Source organism: Terrapene carolina, unplaced genomic scaffold, assembly GCF_002925995.2.
Source record: "Terrapene carolina triunguis isolate 2854851 unplaced genomic scaffold, T_m_triunguis-2.0 Scaffold558, whole genome shotgun sequence".
NCBI classification, from domain to species: domain Eukaryota; kingdom Metazoa; phylum Chordata; order Testudines; family Emydidae; genus Terrapene; species Terrapene triunguis.
In genome coordinates, this window is record NW_020664909.1 from 6509893 (window position 1) to 6529933 (window position 20041).

The 20041-nt window shown below is 39.3% G+C and overlaps 1 protein-coding gene across 2 annotated transcripts in view; it reads right to left on the reverse strand.

The window, feature by feature from the left end:
* Positions 1-19019, reverse strand: part of CIP2A (cell proliferation regulating inhibitor of protein phosphatase 2A) — a 32960-nt gene extending 13941 nt beyond the window's left edge. The window contains exons 1-12 of one of the 2 annotated variants that reach the window (XM_024200340.2): positions 18836-19019; positions 15075-15222; positions 13438-13550; positions 10190-10284; positions 9434-9530; positions 7765-7887; positions 7442-7587; positions 7006-7081; positions 4799-5026; positions 4060-4219; positions 2758-2899; positions 1773-1872 (exon numbers count right to left, since the gene is read on the reverse strand). In XM_024200340.2, the coding sequence (XP_024056108.1) occupies positions 1773-1872; positions 2758-2899; positions 4060-4219; positions 4799-5026; positions 7006-7081; positions 7442-7587; positions 7765-7887; positions 9434-9530; positions 10190-10284; positions 13438-13550; positions 15075-15222; positions 18836-18937 (1530 nt within the window). In that variant the 5' untranslated portion in view covers positions 18938-19019. Of the gene's footprint in view, positions 1-1772; positions 1873-2757; positions 2900-4059; positions 4220-4798; positions 5027-7005; positions 7082-7441; positions 7588-7764; positions 7888-9433; positions 9531-10185; positions 10285-13437; positions 13551-15074; positions 15223-18835 lie in introns of those variants that run through there. The other variant, XM_024200341.1, reaches the window with a different exon arrangement.
* Between the last annotated feature and the right edge of the window lie 1022 nt (positions 19020-20041).

A 20041-nucleotide genomic window follows, 5' to 3' on the forward strand; every position in this document is an offset into this window, starting at 1 on the left:
CCCCATCCCTGACTCCTGCACCCTCCACACACCCAGCCCCCCCACACCCCGTGCCCTGACTCCTGCACTCCCCACATCCCCACCCTGAGCACCAGGTTGGCAGAGGGCTGAGCGGGGCTGGCGGCTGGGACCCCAGCTGGCAAGGGACCGGCAGCCAGAACCCCAGACCAGCAGTGGGCTGAGCGGGTCCGGCAGCCGGGACCCTGGCTGGCAGGAGCCAGCGGACAGAACCCCAGACCGGCAGCGGGCTGAGCTGCTCGGCCCGCTGCTGGTCCGGGGTGCTGGCCCTGCTCAGCCCACCGCCAGTCTGGGGTCCCGGTCCCCGGCCCCGCTCAGCCCACTGCTGGTCTGGGGTTCTGGCTGCCGGCCCCTTGCCAGCTGGGGTTCCGGCCGCAAGCCCCGCTCAGCCTGCTGCCGACCTAGGTGAACGGAACCCCAGGCTGGCAGTGGGCTGAGCAGGCCGGCGGCTTAAGATCAGCATTTTAATTTAATTTTAAATGAAGCTTCTTAAACATTTTGAAAACCTTGTTTACTTTACATACAACAGTAGTTTAGTTATATTATATATAGACTTATAGAGAGAGAGCTTCTAAAAAACGTTAAAATGTATTACCGGCACGCGAAACCTTAAATTAAAGTGAATAAATGAAGACTCAGCACACCACTTCTGAAAGGTTGCCGACCCCTGATGTAATACAAGCATTCAGTTCAGATGATGTGTAATGAGAGAGGTATTATGGTCTCTGAGCACAAAATCATCTGCTGTGTCCAAATACTAGTATTCCTCCCATCTGGCGTGGATAGCAGAAGGAAGACTAATGCCCCAAACCTGCAATCCATTAAGCACGTGCTTCACTTTGAACATGAGGACTCATGAGCTGAAAGGGTTTACAAGATCATGCTAGATGCATGCCTAGAATAGCTTAAGTCATCCACCGTCCTGAAAGCTACACAAATCTTGTTTTAGAGGGTCACCCCAATGAGAACTAGAAGGAAGTTGAGTGTCCTTGCATTTGAGAAAAAGGGTGCAAATACAGGCATTATGATGGTTTTTGCACTGTGAACACCTGTCCACAAGAAAGCATACTGAATACAATTCATCGGACTTGTCAGTAATGACTTATATAGTTCCATATGGACAAAACAGCTAAATTGGATTCAGATCAAAGGTGAAAAGTTTCATTTCCTAGTAACCAATCCTCCGAGCCAGCTACTTGATATAGGAACCAAAATAATTTTCTGAGTATAGGGTTGAAATTTAAAATGTCCTAACACTATTACTGTATCAGAGGGGTAGCCATGTTAGTCTGGATCTGTAAAAAGCAACAGAGAGTCCTGTGGCACCTTTAAGACTAACAGATGTATTGGAGCATAAGCTTTCGTGGATGAATGCCCACTTTGTCAGAGGCATGACGAAGTGGGTATTCACCCATGAAAGCTTATGCTCCAATACATCTGTTAGTCTTAAAGGTGCCACAGGAGACTCTGTTGCTTTTTACTATTACTGTAGTTGATCATAAACATTATATTTAAGTATATCTTAACATACATCACTGGAATAAAAGGCTCAAAACTTTAAAAACTAAATACTTTAAACATAAAAAAACCTTTTGGACTGAACAACAAACATGAGGAATCTCAGCTCCCTGAGCAGGTTCTTCAATGTGTTATGGACACTTAAGATTTATGCTGAAACACATTCAGAATCAAATCAAGGGTGATATAATACATTCACCTTCTTAATGATTCTTTGTAAATCATTTAAAGCCTACCTGAAGAATTTTGTAGAAACTGACTTCCATACTAGGCACCAACTGTTTAAGTCTGCTCATAAGATCAAGTGTTTTCAAAATGACATCAGCAGCAAGTTTGCTTTAAACAAAATGAAATTGGAATGAAAAGTGAAAGTTTTAAATATATATTGAGAGTAAGTTTACACTTAGAAAAAGTATGTGCTTTCTTTTTAGAAAAAAGGTTGACTTGAATTTAATGATACAATAGCAAACATGGAAATTGAATTCCTCTACCAATTCATAGAACAGAAACAACAGATAGTAGCAATGCAGGCTTCCCCTACTCTACCATGCAATGTGCACCTACTATCTCTAGCAGAAAGTTCAGTCACCACACTGTGGTCTCTCTGCTGCGATCAATGATAAGGAAGCCAATAGCAACAATGGAGGATTTTACATGAGACATTTGTAAAACTTGAAGCGGACATAAGAAATTCATTTCACATAAGCCAATTAATAGAGGACAAATGATAACTCCTAGTCACCAATCATATGGGATAGATTAAGATTGGTGACACTGAGGCGAAACGTACGATGATCCCATTCTCATGCCCCACCCATTTGGTCCCTCTGAAATCATGTATTTTCAATGTTTCTACCAAAATAATTTCAAATAGATTTCTGAAGTTCAGTTGTCTAAACCCAAGATGTAAAAGAATGGATGGCTTGAACATTAAAGGCACCTAGGATATAAACTGATAACTAAAGTTGGACTAGTACATATTAGATTTGCTTTTCCATATAACCAGAATTCCAATTTATCCTGAAAGAACTACAAAAGGTCTAACAATTTAAGGAAGACAATACTCAATGAACAACTAAAGCTACCATTCTGCTCTCTCAATGCTGCTCTCTATTGTCAAGAAAATTAGCCTTAACAGAAGCACAGGTTTTTTTGGTACTTTATAACCCTCATTTTCAAAGTAAATTAGGTTTTAGATTAATTTGATTTTAGCATGCTCACCACAGTTCAGAGTCCACTACCTTTGTCCCAAAGCCAACATCAATCCCACTGCAGGTAAATTGGTGTTCTATTAGAGATGTGCATCTGCTTGCAGTCAGTGCCTTAGAGGCATGCATTTTCATTGTGTCATCTCCACAAAGCAGTAAATTCAGTTAAGGATGCAGACTAATTTATTCTTGTATGCATTATAATATACTAAAAGCTTTTTGAATTAGATTAAAAAAATCAAATGTTTGAGACACTTGACAAGTTAACACCACTTCTCAATTACAATGAAGCTCCTTAAAGATACAAGGGAGTGAGCTTTTGTTTTTCTCTCTCCAAACAAAACACATTTTTTTTGGCACTTAAGAAACCTAAACTTGTACCACATTAAGCTGTGAATCACTAGCAGATCAAAGTTTGGATGGGAATGGGAGATTCTTGGATGGGAATCTCCTAAGAACACCAAGATGCAACAGGAAATAACTGAAAAGAAGGCACCCTGCACTTTAGAGCTCATTCAAAAGAATACCCCTCCCCGCATCACAGGACACGGATCATTAATGTAGATGTAATCTTTCCAAATTTACAAAAGAGGACCTACAAATAAATGCATGGATTGAAAGCTTTATGGTGCTCCTCATAGTAACTGACCATTCCACATTGTTATGAATTTATCAACACTGATGTGAAATAGCATAATAATAGCCCCCGCCCCTTCTTTTTTTTTTTTAAATAGATGGGACACTGACAGGGAGAAAGTGACTTGCTCAAGGTCACATGAAGTCTGTGGCAGAAACAGAACCCAGATTGCCCAAACAGCAGTCCAGATTCTTAACCACAAAACAATCCTTTTTCTTTTACAATCATCTAAAATCCATGGATTCTTTGCAAAAGCAACCTAGCAAGTATGTGCTACTTAAGTTTCCCCTGCAGTTTCAACTAGAAAAGGTTATTTCCTGTCATAATTGTGGGTAGTGGTACCATGTGCTATTAAACAGCTGCCTGCCACATTTCACCCTAAAGGCACCTGTACTGAATGTTAAATAAGGTCATCTCTGTATACTGGTTACAATAACTAGTAAAGTACTTTTCATCCTGAAGGATTTCAAGCTGCAAGGGAAAAGGAAAATTTAATTTTGAAGTTTCCTTTAAGGCATATTAATTTCAGGTCATCTTAATATCTTTAAAAAAAGTAAACTTTTTTTGAAAAAAAAAAAAAGTGTTTTTACAAGTATCTATAAAAATAGCAACTGATAAGATCTTATAATAACAGAGCTCATGTTACACCGCCAACAGGAATAACTTGCATAAGGATATTTAGCATGACGTCAATGACTTTGACCATTCTCTCACATTTCTTCTTCGCTAATAGCTCATCCAGATTCTGTTCTGGCAACTGAAGGTGATCAAGGAGGACAGGCAGTAAAAGATCCACAAAGCGTTCAGCTGAAGTGCTGTTGCCAGTATCAACAACATCCTGCAGAGATTTAAACCACCAATCAAGGATATGCAACCTACTCCTATCTCTAGATCAGCCTACTAATTTCCTCACCTTGGTCCCTGTGACATTCATGCATCCCAGCCTAGGGGCCTCTCCAGCCCTACTCCCAACTGATCATGCTGTTTTTAGATTTACTTTTCAAACTATTGACCAGCATCATCAGATTTGAGGAAAGACTTGTTAACGACACACAATCAGCAGAGACCACCACACTTCTGCAAGTCCTTCAAAATAGCTACAATTGTTCATTATTTCTTGAAGAAATTTTAGAACCAAATGCAAGACTTTATGCATTTGGGTAACAGTTTTAATGTATATCAGATATAAGATCTAGACTGACAGTGTCCTCTTAAGGGGAAAACCAGGTTACAAAATGTGGAAGTCTAGAATGAAACATTACAGCAATTACATTTAGGGTTTATCTTCACGCTTTGCTTTCCAAATAAAAATATGTATGATATACACAATTTATGATTTGTAAAATACAGGTGCGTGTTTTTGAATTGGATAAAATTAATTCAGATACAAGGTGACCACTAAAATCAGTCTTGGTACCTCAAATATCTCCTTGAACAATTCTAAAGCTAGAACACAACAGTTTTCAGATCCTTCCAATGGTTGGTTTAACCAGTGCACTAAAACAATAGATGGCTCTGAAGGTTTAGAACGGGCTGTGAATCTGGTACTTCCAGAGACTGGCACACCAGATGGCTCCAGTATTGTCTGACGCACAACATGGCGCAGTTCAGTCACTGAACAAAAAGCAAGTAGTAATTCCAAGACCTGTATAAATCAGAAGTAGAAGAGGAGTTAAATATTTAACAGTCATTCAAATAAAGCAAATACAGTGTTTATTAGAACTGTGCACAGTGACACCTACTGCCAAGGATATCTCAGCACTTCCATGAGGGTGGATTGATTTAAAGTGATTTAAATCACTGATTTTAATTATGATTTAATTCAGCAAACAGGAAATCTTGATTTATGTCACTGATTAGGAAAATAGCTAAAGTACAAATGCAAAACAAGATTATAAACAAAAGTTGATTTTCATTGGCATTTAACCATGAAAACATTTATTTGCAACTAAATATAGCCTTTACACTAAATTTGGTACTTTTTGCTACTAAGAGGATACATTATACACATTTGAGCAATTACATAGCTTAAATTAAGAATCTGAACATATGTTAATGTTAGAAAATGGTGAATAATGCATTTCTTATTTACTAAATTAACTTCAATTTGTGACTTGTGTCAAGCTGCACTTGAATAGAAATTTAAATTGAATTATTTAAACTAATATTTTTTTTAAACTACCTTAAAGTGCTGGATACATAAAAAATTATCAAAACATGTTTTGCATTTAAAACGGATGCATTAAATATAAGTATTAGCTGTAGTAAAATTAATTGAACTGATTTTTCCTGGTCACAATGTTGTTCAAGATTATAGAACTAGCAGACCTCATCCTCTCAGACAGATTTTTATTCATAGATTGGAAGAGAAAACAAGCTTTTTCAGATCCCAGTCTGTTTCTCAATTTTGAATGAGCTACTCATTGAATTGAGCTAGCTGAATAAAATGAAATGAAGAAAATACTCTCTCACACCAGCACAAGCGGCCACCGCTGTCAAAGCTGGTTTAGGATTTCAAGCTAATTCTAGTTCCAAGTACTTGGCCAGCGAAATCCACTAGTACAGTAGTTTGTCTCTCTAAAATTTTGGCAGCAAACACGTACTGCTTGAGTATTATTTATTTAAAGTCATTTAAATTAATAGATTAGCCAGTTTAGGCCTTAAAATAAGTTGCGAAATTCAAATTTTAAATAAAATTACATTTAAAAAAATATTAAAATAAAAAAACAATTTAAATCAATATCCACTCTCTCATTAAAAATGAAATCATCATCCACCCTGGTTTCCATTACAAAAGATCACTCAGTTGCTTCCAGCTTCCTCAGAACATTATTCTATTAAAGAAATTAGGTATACTTGCTCTCTTTTAAGGGCAATTATTTTTCTATGAAGTTAGCAGGTTCAAATTCCCTAAGATGTAGATATCCCTTTAAATGGTCAGATGGAAACCCAACTAATTTGACCAAGTTATCAGGCTTATTTAAAAGAAAACAAAACAACACATTGCCCATGCACACTGGATGTTAAACAATAAGACTATTGCCCAGCAATCTATTGGCAGTGCACATGTATATATACTAGGATATTAATGGATGAAAATGTACACATTCACAAAAGAAGAGATTTTAAATAATGAACCTCTAGGAACCTTCACATATCAAGCATTTATCTTTTTGTTCACTAGTAGACTCAATGTCCAACACATTAAAATGATTTAGCATTTATCGTCTGCCATGTTGTAAAATTCATTTTAGGAAGGTTTACAAAAACCTTTAAAAATAGCTACGTTTACATTATATGCAAGGTACAACTGCAAATAATATTTAACCTGTAAAATTTCCAGGTTGCAGTATGACTATTAATCTTCAAAACAAGAGGAATTATTTCATTTTATGAATGGTGAAATTGAGGCAGAGATTAATTGCCTTATCTCAGAATGTACTGAGCACCTTCAACTCCCACTGACTTTAATAGGACTTAGGTTTCAAGAGCTACTGAACACCTGTGAGAGAGATTTGCTTAAGGCCACAAAGTAACTAGAGACAGTATTAGAAGTTATGAGCTCCTAATTTGGGCCAAATGCTTGGTAAATTAGATTGCATAGTTTCTCTCACTATAAAATACCTTTGATGATGAATCAGGATCCCTTCCATGAAGAAGGCCTAATACTTGATTGAGGCATGAGGTGAAGTGTTCATATCTAGATTATAAATGAGAAATAAACTTAGCTCTTTACTTCATTGAAGTAGTTACTCGATTAAACATTTATGAACAGCAGTGGATTAAAATGCCCTCTCCCAGCTCCATTCCTAGAATGGTTATGAAAAGCCAATAGGAAGAAATAAAAGCCAAAGGAAGCATCCTCAACCTTGTAACTGTAATATTTTAAAAGCCTAAGCTATACTTTAAAAATCACGTTGTCCTGAAGCTTGTTTTTGTATTTTATGTTGCTATCTAAAGAATTGTTTTTTATTAGGAACTCAGGATATTAAGTTTTTCATCATTATTTGAAGATGAGTCTAAAACTGCAACTGGCTAATTTTACAAAGTGAAGTCATACCTAGTAAGATAATCTGCAATTTTGGGGTTCTTCAGCAGATCCATGAGTAGATCAACAGAATATTTTCTTGTCAGTGTGCCATCGCCATTTACAAGAATGTTGAATATTAACTGAAATGTCTGATGAATGTTTCGGGCATGGAAGAGCTAATAAATGGAAATGAGAGCTATTTATGCTACACCACCAATAAATCATCTCCCACTAGTCAAAACAAACTACAGTCAGAAAAACCGACCCAGTCATTATGGTTATTTGATAGTTTTACTCAAAGTTTAGAAATTTCAATGAGATTTTCATAACAAGACTCCAAAATATTTACTTACCTTTTCTCCAACTTCTTCATTTAAAGTAAGGCTTGATAATATTGAAAGTGCAAACACAACCATAGTTAAACTACTATGGGCCAAGAAACTGATCAAGGTACGATAGAAACCCTTCACGTCATTCTATAGCAAAAAGGAGAAACTCGTTAGCATTTGACAGTTTTAATGAGAACATAATTGATAGAACTGTCTGAAATAATGATTTATAAATAAGGATTCAAGTTAGCTTAAAAACTATTCTAAGGTGATACCCAGAAAGAGGGCAGTGAATTACATGGGAAATATACAAAATGTGATTACGACATAAGGCACATACTGGTATGAAAAGTATCCTCTAGAACAGAGATTTTAAGTCAAACTTGAATGGTAAAGAAAAAGGGGAGGGAGGATTTTCACCCTCATTTTGCAAGATGAATGGAATGCTATTTCATGAACACAAGTCTTTGTAGATAAAAGTTAGCTATCGTAAATGGACACCTGATTCCTGTCTAATTCAGCTATATTTTTTTCTTTATAAATATCAGGGTTACAATGGAAGTCTACTCTCAATGTCATCTATGGAAGAATTAACTTCTCCACATGCTGGAAATAACTATGTATGCTCCTAAATACTTTGGCAAAGCTGAGGGTAGATTTCACGTTTCCATTTTATTCCCTTGTAGTCTTAATTAGGGTAAGAATTATTTGGTGAAAATTTTAGCTTTAGTTTGCCCTAAGGAACCAGGAGTAGGGTGTTAACTACTCCACAGGCTTTTAAGTAGAATCCTGTGTACTCTAATTCTGCAGCACTAGACTTCACCTCATGGCACAAAATTATGTTTGGAGCCTTTATCATAGTAGAGAAATTTAAAAAACAACCAAGACAAGCCAAATATAAAGCAACAGGATGATGCCTGCTTGAGTCTACAGGGAAGCTAACTGAGATATGGATTTCCCCTTTCACTTTAATCTGGATTAATTCCTCTGGCATGGAATCTGTCTTTTTCTCCCATAAAATGCCACAATTTTTCCACCTTGCTGTGAATTCATCACTCAGCTACAAACCATAGTTAACATTAATTTGTGCAGTGGTGGGAACAACGATGAAAGGTATATTACTGTTGAATAAACTTGTGTCAATGCAGAATAAGGGCATAAATCCAACACCAAGATCAGGGGTGATGTTTGCTTTCTTCTCGGAAAGGCAAAAGCCTTTCATATTCAAGTTATGCCAAAAATCAACACTGGTTGCCCAAATCCATCTACAATATTAACATTAAAACGGTCTCATGTTAAAGGTATAGAGAAGATGCCATGCTTTTACACTGACAAAATTTAGCTTCTCCCACAAGATCTCAACTGGTGGGTCAGCTTCAGACCTCAACTTAATCTTTCACTAAAGATGCATGGAAGCAGCATGTGCAATCTGAACTGGGTGGTAATGGTGTGAACAAAGCACAGAGAAGGGTAGGCGCTCCACATTATCCCACTGATCATTTCCCCCAATTTTAAAGTGGCACTGCAAGCTCTGGAGGGAAAGTTGGAATCATCACTGCTACATGAGGGACAGGTAGAAACAGGATGTCTGTGAAAAAGTGAGCTCTAAGTCCTCAAATGATCAGATTCCGACTACTCTCTTCCTTTTCTCTATCCCCAGAAGAGAAAATACATAATCAGAGAAGTTTCTTACCAAAGATTTTATATGAGCTTGAACAGAGAGATTGTGTCGACAAAGATTTGCCATTAGTCCCAAACACGGTATCGTTAATTCATCTTCTGTTGACTGACTAAAAAAGTTCCACAGGACTTAAGAATTTAATAGTTACAGCCATTAAGCTTCATTTATATATTCAGAATTCAATGAAATCTCCTTCTAGGCATAAACATTCATCCAAATTACAGTCATGTATTAAAGACATTTATAAACTTGCAATACATATTCAGTATGGAAAAGCTACCCACAATACAAGCGTAAGACCAGTCACATGACAGTTCACTCATGTCTATGGTCCTAAACCTGCAATGAGCTTCAGGTGCATGTATTAAAGTCACTAGAGCTCTACACAGGCACAGCAATCTGCCAGGACAAAGCTTGTTGTAGAGTTGGTGGCTCAAATTGTGAAATAAGTCTAAATGCCAGGCAGAAGTGTTCTCACTGCTATTTTAGTTTTTTGGTTTATTTCTTTCTTTATCTTATTTCTTCAAAAAGCTTAAATTCTCCTTAAACTCTACCAGCTGTAGAGTAAATGCCCCATCTTTGAATATTCTTTGCAACAATAGCACTTTGAAAGAGACAAAATGTCTGGTGATTTAGAAGTGATTACTACATAATTAATGCTACATCCAAAGCTTGTGAAATAACAAATTAATGAAGCTATTAAAGAAAGTTTAGAAATGTGTTTAGCTAAAGATTTTTCCCCAAAAAGAAAACTGAACACATACTTACACATGATGCATTAGGAATAAAATCAATTCGTCAATATGAGTGCTGGCATGGAAAACTCTGACATTGTAGGTTAATCTCTGCAGAAGCTGAATACTCTGAAGAAATAAAACCAAGTCAATTATATAGCCTTCCCACAACATTCTACTGTAGAACATGGACATTTGGTGTTAAGACTACAGAGGATACTTCTCTACAGTTTAATGCAGGGGTTCTCAAACTGGGGGTTGGGACCACTCAGGGTCACGAGATTATTACATGGGGGGGTCGCGAGCTGCCAGCCTCCACCCCAAACCCCCGTTCACCTCCAGCATTTATAATGGTGTTAAATATATAAAAATGTGTTTTTAATTTATGGGGGGGGGGGTCGCACTCAGAGGCTTGCTATGTGAAAGGGGTCACCAGTACAAAAGTTTGAGAACCACTGGTTTAATGTGTCATAAGAATAAGCAGTGTTAATTTTGAGACTTGAATCACGTTTAGATCTCGTAAGTAGAAAGTTATGGTGTTACAGAAACAATGTAGTATTGATACATGTGGGATATTCACTTAGCATATCTTTACTTATTTAATGAAAGCAAGGTAACAATCTTGGATTAGTACATTTGAATGCTCACAAACACGTATGACTTGCTTAGGAATAGGCTGCCCAGTTCTCTCACACAGCTTGGCCAATAAACTTGCAATGAGGTGGAGGGATTCTCTATATTTAACTGGGTTTCAGTGAGGCTCCTGAATTTTTTTTTTAACAAATCCCATATAACTATTTAGAGACCTCCAAAATGTAATCTACAACAGCAATAGTATATTGTAAGTAGACATGCATATTAAGAACAGTATAATTATTTAATATGAAGGTTTTTCCCCCAAAGGAGTATGGCTTTTTTATCAAAATGGAAATTTCCATAGGAAATGTCTGTTTACAACAAAAAATTTCCTACAAACTCTACTATAAATACCCCCCAACTCCCCTTTTTATGTGCAGAGAAATGAGTTTACTCACTCAACTTCCCAAAGTAGCTAATTTGAGATTTGACTGTAAACCTTTACATAGTATAGCAAAGGATATCACCCAAATATATAACTTAAGTTAAAATTTCTAAGTTAGGGAAGTGGGGACAAATATAAATAGGCTGGTTGCCACCACCGCCATCCTAGACACTTCATTGCTATTTTAAATGGGAATTTTCAGACTGAGATGGGCTGCAATGGTGACTCAATCTGGTCCCTGCAGATCCCTGTCTAAACACTACCAAAGGAGTGCAGCATTGCAGGCAGATCCTGTTCTTTTGTCTGTCTTCTCCACCATAAAGAAAAAGCTGCAACACAAGGATGGCAGAGAAATGACAGCTGGCAGACCAGTACCAGCTAAAAGAAAATCTCCAGGGGTTAAAAAAAGCATTGCCAAATGCTCTTGGTTAATAAAGAGGACAGACCAAAACCAGTGAAATCAATCTGGGGAGGACTGCTTTAAGAAGAATGAGTAGGATCTGGCTGCAGCTGTTGGTGGCAGAATATAAATGGCAGGGTCTAAAAAACGTACAGCCATTCCCATTCTGCCTTGGCTGATAGGTCTGGTTCTGCCTTCAAATAGCTGTAAACAGATGGAAGAACGAAAACATGGACCCACTGTAAGTAACCTGCAGACCTTCAGTGGGAAAAAGCCAGTTTTCCCTTCATTAATGACTGATGCTAGAGTAGCACAAATAAGTTGACCAGAGAATCAGTGTCTATAGGTATTTATATCACTCATTCTTCCGTCTTTGAAAGGGGATAGAGATGTCTGTCTCCTCTGTAAAGTGCTTTGAGATCTACAGATGAAGAGTGCTGCAAGAGATGGGGGATTAAAACAGTCTGTAACAAAAATTTAAAGATGGAAATATACAAGACAGAGATATGTCAGACTATCAAGAGTGATATCCTTAAAGCTAAATACTTGCTTCAAAACAACAGAAAATGAACCCACTCCCGCCCCCCCCCCACTAGCTTCTTGAAGTAAACATTGCCAATTTCTAAGCCAATAATTCTTCTAAATTAGAGCAGGGTGAAAACACAAGATAAAGTAAATAAGCAGTTTACCGTAAGTAAATACTGAAAAGTAGACCTAAAACCATTTGTACATCACATAGATACTACGATGATGGCGTTATATATACAAAACTTTGAGACAGTAAATAAAATATACAACTTAAATACTTTGATTATATAGAATCAGGGAGATCACCTTGAACAATGTTTCTCAAACGCAGCCACAAGGGACTCTTCTTGCGGCCACAGACTCCTGGGCAGCGATTGGGGAGGGGAAGCAGTGGCCCCTCTCCGGGGGCTGCCGGCAGGGGTTGGGCCCTGTTCCTTTCTGGAGCCACAAATGCCAGAGGAGCAGGCAGATGATGTGAGTTCCCCACATTCCCAGGGGCAGTGGGGCTTGGGCTTCCAGCTTCCGCCCTGGGGTGGTGGGCGGCAGGCTCTGGCTGTGGGGCTCCGTCCCCTGGCTGCAGGCCTTCAAGCTCAGGCTGCAGGCTCACCAACCCCCGCAATGTCGCTGGACCCTGCCACTTCCCACGGCCCTCCATTGCGCCTGGCCCCAGCTGCCTCCAAACCCACCTCTCTATCCAGGGCTTAATTTGTTGCCAGGTTTGTGCCGGGGCTGAATAACTCTGCTGTGAAAAGTGATATTTGTATGTTTGTTAACATCACTCTTCACTGCCTCCGAGCTATATAGTAAGTCTTCTGTTTAAAGTGATATTAGCAAATATACAAGTATCAGTTTTCACAGCAGTAGACTTACTATCTAGCAAGTCTTTAAAAAAAAGGAATGAAAAAAGCAAAAGAAACAACAACAAAAACAAGACCATGCAAAGCACCTTATTTTGTTTCTATTCTGTTTATGTCCAGTAAAGAAGAGACACAATTGTACATTATTTTTATTATTGAGTCAGCAAAAAACCTATGTAAATAAATTACGATTTGGACATGTATATGTGCATATTTGTTTTTCCTAAAGTTAAGTATTTTAAGAAAAATTGTCAGAGCAGCCACCACCAAGAGTTGGTGGCTGCACTCTAAGGCCACCAAAACATTTCTTGTGAGAATCCCTGACCTTGAGTTTCCTAAAATGCATGATTTCTATTAGGGATCCCTGCTTATTAAAATATAGTATTTTTGCTTTTGTTATAAATTTTTGAGAATAGACTCTTTAGAAGAATTAACTCTATGATACAGATAAAGTATTAAGCATTACTTTGTCTTACCTGTAATAATACTGGATCATTAGGATTGGTAGAGCTTCGGTGAACCACTCCTGCCAGAACGCTAGTCAAATTATAAGTATTCTGAAGAACTTCTCTGGTCTCTTTGTCCAAAACTACAGTGTAAAGGCGTTTGTTAAAGTCCTGCACAACAGCAGTTAATAATAAAAGCAATATTAGCTAGCAGTCTGAGCACTGAATTGGGAACCAGTAACTCTGAGCTGTATCCCTAGTTTTGTTGAGTGTTTTGTTTTGTGTGTTTTTTTTTTTTTTTTAAAACCAGCTCCGTAACTTTTTACATGCTCTGTGACCATGAGCAAGTCAAAACTTCTCTCTGCTTGTTCCAGACTACCTTTTGCCCAAATGCAACATGAGACCACTACTACTTACTTCACAGGATGTTGTAAGGACCATTCTACCCTGTCTAAAAAACCCTCTTGAAGTATTATAGGCCAGCTGCGCAAAATTGTCAAGCAGCTTTATTAGCCTACACAGAAAAATCTACTTGTAGTTCTTCAACCAAGATTGGGGGGGTAGAGCCCTCAAAACTAAGTTTACAAACACTGCAAGATAGAACTACTCTTCACTCTAGTGAGTAAACAAGCAGACTTTTACAAAGGTGATCACTGCCTCTACAAACTATCCAGTGTCAAGTCTACCTCTAACCATGACCCATCACCCTCAGATCACAAGACACAGAAAAGAACTTAATAAGCTTAAAACAGGCATTTTGTCTAGGTTACTGCTACACATAAAAAAAAATAAATAAATAAAAAAAAAACACCACTGTTTCAAGCTCTAGGAACCCATAAAAATCCTTACCAAAATTTTTTTTTTCAAAACAGACTCCAATTACCCCATATTATACCAACATACAACCAAACGTAATAAACCTAAGAAGACCAGCCCCCTTCAAATGCTCTGCAACCTCATTCATTTCCCAACTTTTATGGGCTAAATGCCAGAAAGAAAAGATCATCCTTCAAGCATCCTTGAATCAGCCTTAGTCTGTTAAAGAGCAGAAGCAAGTTCCAAATGTGCAGCCCCGTAACAAATGCCCTGCCAGCAACCCTCTCTTTTATACCTCAGACACTTCTGCTAACTGCAACTGTGGAAGAATCTCAAAGGGAAAACAGCTGTCAAAGAAAATGAATACTGCAAGTGTCATTCATCAGTTACACAAGCTAGGTTGATGGAGAGAGAGAGAGAAACCCTCATGCTTTGGAACATAAAACAACCACTAACTATATGGATTTGGAACAAACTTTTCCTATGGGTATATTAGATAGCTGTCAAGCACAGGAGCTTTTACATAATTCTCTGAAGCATCTGGTACGGGCCATATTAGAGACAGTACTAAAACAGATGGATATTTTTTCTGATTCAGTTTGGCAATTTCTGTGCTCCCATAGAAGGCAAGAAAACTAAATACTTATTAATTTTGTTATAGTACAGAGTTAATTATTCCCCATCCCTCAAATCAATGCAATTTACACAGATAATATACAAATAATATAGCAGATAACTCACCTGCGCATGCAACCTGTCACTGATTCCAACTGTTTTAAGACTTATTAAAAATCTTTAAAAATTTAGCCTTAATTCCCCTAAGAGAAAAGTTAAAGATGTGAACAAGTTACCTAGTTGTGACAGCAAAGTAATCACAGACAGGATTAGACATGGACTTATATTTGGGTCCTCAATGAGCTCTACTAGACAGCTGAGACATTCACTTGGCAGTATTTGGTTTGATGCAAACAATCTTGTTAGCTTCAATCCAGAGATAACCTAAAAAGACATTTTAAATTAAATAAGTATTATATAACTGCAACAATATTTGTCTCAGTTCAGCAGAAGATTCAGAGGGGAGTCATATTTTCAGTTCAATACAATATACTGCCAACACCAGTGGCATCATTGACAGCACACGGATACTTTCGCTTGCCTCTTTTAGCTCACTTTTGTTGAATTTGTAGAACTCTGGAAATATGTTTTTGATTACTGTATGTGTGTCCTTAATATTTGAAAAACATGTATTTCTTCCGTTTCAGACTCATAATTAACAGTTGGATTATTTTGTGCACAACACTACCAATTATACCACTGGGAATTGATTTTAAGTTAACAGCTGCTGCATGAACACAAATCATTACTAGTTTATAAATACAAAAATACTACAAGTCTGTATTTGTACATAAGAAACATACAGCACCAAGTAAATTACCCATCAGTTTATGCATCTTTTAGGATAAAAGAAATATTGGTTTTACATAGCCTGGAAATGTATTTTTGAACAGAAGGTTTGAAAACTAGTTCCCAATTAAATATGATAGATTAATTCACAGTAAGACACAGATTTTCAATAAAAAGGCATTATTCTGTACAAAGATATGAAATATCATTCACAAACAACATTCTGCTAATCTGTTGCATTAAAGAACCAAGGCAGGAAAGACTGAACTCTGTTTCTTCAACTCCAAATTAGGGGGTGCCAAAGAATGACTTGTTTTCTTTAATGTAGAACCGTCAAATTCACTAAAATACGCTGGAATTAATCTCATTTTAACTCTACAGCCTATACCATGGAATAATTTGCTACAACTAGTTTATACAATAGACAACAAAAAAAGTTACAGCAGTTATGTCTACAGTTGGTTGCTATAGACAACGAAGAACAAAAATGAACATGAAAGATTTACAGACATACTCATTAAAACATTAAATTAATTATCTGCATTTGAGCATATTTTGAAAGTTATGCAACTGACAATTTCAGTTGTAAAACATTCATGTACCATTCATAACTCGCACCAGTAGACTGTCAAGTGCATTTTGGGAAAACAAGGTTGATTAGGGTTTTAACTGGGGCTGTCAATTAATCGCAGTTAACTCATACAATTAACTCAAAAAATTAATCACAATTAAAAAAATTAATCGCGATTAATCACAGTTTTAATTGTACTGTTCAACAATAAAATACCAATTGAAATTTATTAAATATTTTGGATGTTTTTCTACATTTTCATATATATTGTAATCTGTGTCGTAATTGAATTCAAAGTGTATATTTTTTTATTACAAATATTTGCACTGTAAACATGATAAACAAAAGAAATAGTATTTTTCAATTCACCTCATACAAGTCCTGTAGTGCAATCTCTTTATCATGAAAGTACAACTTACAAATGTAGATTTTTTTGTTACATAACTGCACTCAAAAACAAAACAATGTAAAATTTTAGCACCTACAAGTCCTACTTCTTGTTCAGCCAATCGCTCAGACAAGCAAGTTTGTTACATTTATGGGAGATAATGCTGCCCTCTTCTTTATTACAAGATCACCAGAAAGTGAGAACAGACATTTGCATGGCAATTTTGGAGCTGGCATTGCAAGGTATTTACATGCCAGACATGCTAAACATTTGTATACCCCTTCATCCTTCAGCCACCATTCCAGATGCCATGCTTCCATGCTGATGATGCTCGGCATGGAATTAAATTTGTTAATTAAATTTGTGATTGATCTCCTTTGGTAAGATATGTCCCCTGCTCTGTTTTACCCGCATTCTGCCATATATTTCATGTTATAGGAGTCTCGAATGATGACCCAGAACGTTGTTCATTTTAAGAACACTTTCACTGCAGATTTCACAAAATGCAAAGGAAGTACCAATGTTTGATTTCTAAAGATAGCTACAGCACTCGACCCAAGGTTTAAGAATCTGAAGTGCCTTCCAAAATCTGAGAGGGACTAAGTGTGGAGAGCATGCTTTCAGAAGTCTTAAAAGAACAACACTCCAATGCGGAAACTACAGAACCTGAACCACCAAAAAAAAAAATCAACCTTCTGCTGGTGGCATCTGACTCAGATTATGAAAATGAACATGCGTCGGTCCGCACTGCTTTGGATTGTTATTGAGCAGAACCCATCATCAGCATGGACTCATGTCCTCTGGAATGGTGGTTGAAGCATGAAGGGTCATGAATCTTTAGCACATCTGGCATGTAAATATCTTGTGATGCCGGCTACAACAGTACAATGTCCCTTGACAGCCCTAGTTTTAACATGTATTTGGATTTTTTTTTTTAACCCTATCCACAGGGTTGGGGAAGGAGGCTTTAACTGTAAATACATATGTTATAAAATAGGAAATTGCTTCATTCAAGTCTCACCCCCATGGATTTGTTTGTTAATATTTACAATTTTTAGTTATGAAGTGACCCCAGTGTATAATCTGTAGATCAAACTAAGAAGTGCTTTGCAGTCCTTAAGAGACTACATAAATGCAGAATACTATTATTAAATGACAGCAAGAAAGTATTAGCATATCTTCTACAGAGACAATCATCCTGAAGCTTTGACCAATTTAATAAGTTAAAAAGTCTCAAGTGTATACCTGCCTTTTAGGCTCCCTGACAGTTTTCATTGTTTTGTTTTATAAATGCATATTTTTTTTAAAGTATTTTCCTTTACTCTATGACTGTATGAAAGGTGCAAACGAAGAACAGGGCAAATTGACTTACTACACAGTGAAAGCTATAAAACTGATCATACTCAAAAAGTAATTAACTATATACAGAAAAAAAGTTTCCCTCTAATCATGTCAGTTACAGTTATAGGCCAAGTTGTGTCCCCAGAAACAACAGGAAACAACAATATTTCCAAGGAGAAGTGCAATTTTAAAGACAATGATTTCTTCAACAAGAACCAGCAGCAAACATGGGAAGAGACTCTACAGAGGTAGGGGGCAATCAAACCAGGGGCTCAATGGTCCATGCAGGGGCAAGAACAGCCTGACTGAACTGAGCTAGTCTCCTCTGTAAACGCATTTGCAATCCAGTTGCAGCTTCAAATTAATTCAACAACAACAACAAAAGGCAAGGATGGGGAGAGAAGGGGATCAAGGCGACTAAATAAGAACACTGGGTGCAAGACCCCAGGAACGTGATGGGGCTGCCGCTTTGCCAACCCCTGGCGAAATAAAAAAAAAAAAAAAAAAAAGCCAGGCGCAAAGACACCACCAGGTGGATTTCGCTGACTGAAGAGGGTGAGATTTAAGAGGCAGCACAGATTGGGAGGACTTGTTTTGCTACTCGGGGGCCACACCACGGGGCGGGCGAGTTTAATGCACCTGAGTCACATTTCCAAGCTTAACATGGATTTTTTTAAAAAGTGACACGCCCCCCCCCCCCCCGCTGATCCCAGGACTCCCGGACCTGGGGCTTTAAGAAAACACCCACCCAATACTGTGCGACCCAGAGTTATTCCCCCCGAGCAGAGAGAGGCCAGCGCGGCGGGCGAGGAGCCCCCAGCCCGACGAGGGGTGTGAGGCAGGGAGCTGCGCGGTTCCCGGCCCCGTCTCTCCCGGGGGCCCCGGGCCGACCGCGCGCGCGCGCTCACCTCCAGACTGCGCTGCAGCTGCGCCGCGTGGGGCGGGCTCTTGGCGGCCCGGTACTGGGCGGCGGCCAGCAGCAGGGACTTCATACAGGCCGAGGCGTCCATGCCGCTGCCGCCCCGCCCGGCGCCTCACGCGCGTAGCCGGCTCGCAATCGTATTTGGCGCCCTCGCCGCCATCTTAGCTCCGAGAGCGTCCGAACCCGAAACCCCCGCGCGGTGCATGACGGGACCGGCACTAGCTGAGGCGGTCGCCATGGCGCTGTGGGCGGGGGGCTGTGCGCCGGCATCCTGGGAGCTCGGTCCAGCGTGCGGGGCGGAGTCAGTTTCCTGCCGGTGCATGCTGGGAACGGCGGCCGCCATCGCTCTGTGGGGATAGAGTCACGCCCGCTTCCTATGCCGGGGTACTGTCTATTGGAAGTGAGGCCGCCATTGCTCTGTGGAGAGAACTTCGCCCCGGTGCGTGGCGTCCGCCATCGCTCTGTGGGGGTTCGCTCCCAACGCGGGGAGATCAGGCAGCCGCTAGGTGCTTTGTCCCTATGGGGCTGCAGGGGGAGTGGGCGGCCCAGTGCCTGGCTAGCACGGGGGCTGGAACAATGTGTATGGGGGGTGCTGAGAGCCATTGAACCAAACTGTAAACCCTGTACGTGATGCAAACCACTTCCAGCCACTGGGGGCAGCAGCACCCCTAGTTCCCGCACCGATGGGAGGGAGCAGGGGAGCTGCGAGCTGGGCGTGCCTCAGTGCAACACCCTCTGCTCCACCCACATGGGGGGAGGGTGCGTCTGCCTGCCTGCACCCCTGGAGCCACAATGTCCCCAGCCCCCATCGCCATGACACTGCAAGTGACCCAATGTGTCCTTGGTGCTGCCCAGCCACCTAACAGGACAGGATGCTGCCCATGGGCTGTGCAGGCTATATGAGCGCCAAGTGTTCCTGGCCCCTAGCTTGGGCCACCTGCCCTGGCCAGTTAACATGACACCCACTTTATGGCATGTGAAAGTAGCACTGACAGAAAGTATCCCGTGCATGGAGATCATGGTATAATTTTGCATCGTGATGAAGACATTGTGGGCTGTAGGCATCTGAAAACCAGCACAATGCTTTCTGTGTGCAGAGGTGTTGGTCCCAGCATATTAGAAGGACAAGGTGGGTGAAGTAATATCTTTTATTGGACCAGCTGCTGTTGGTGAGAGAGAAACTTTCGAGCCA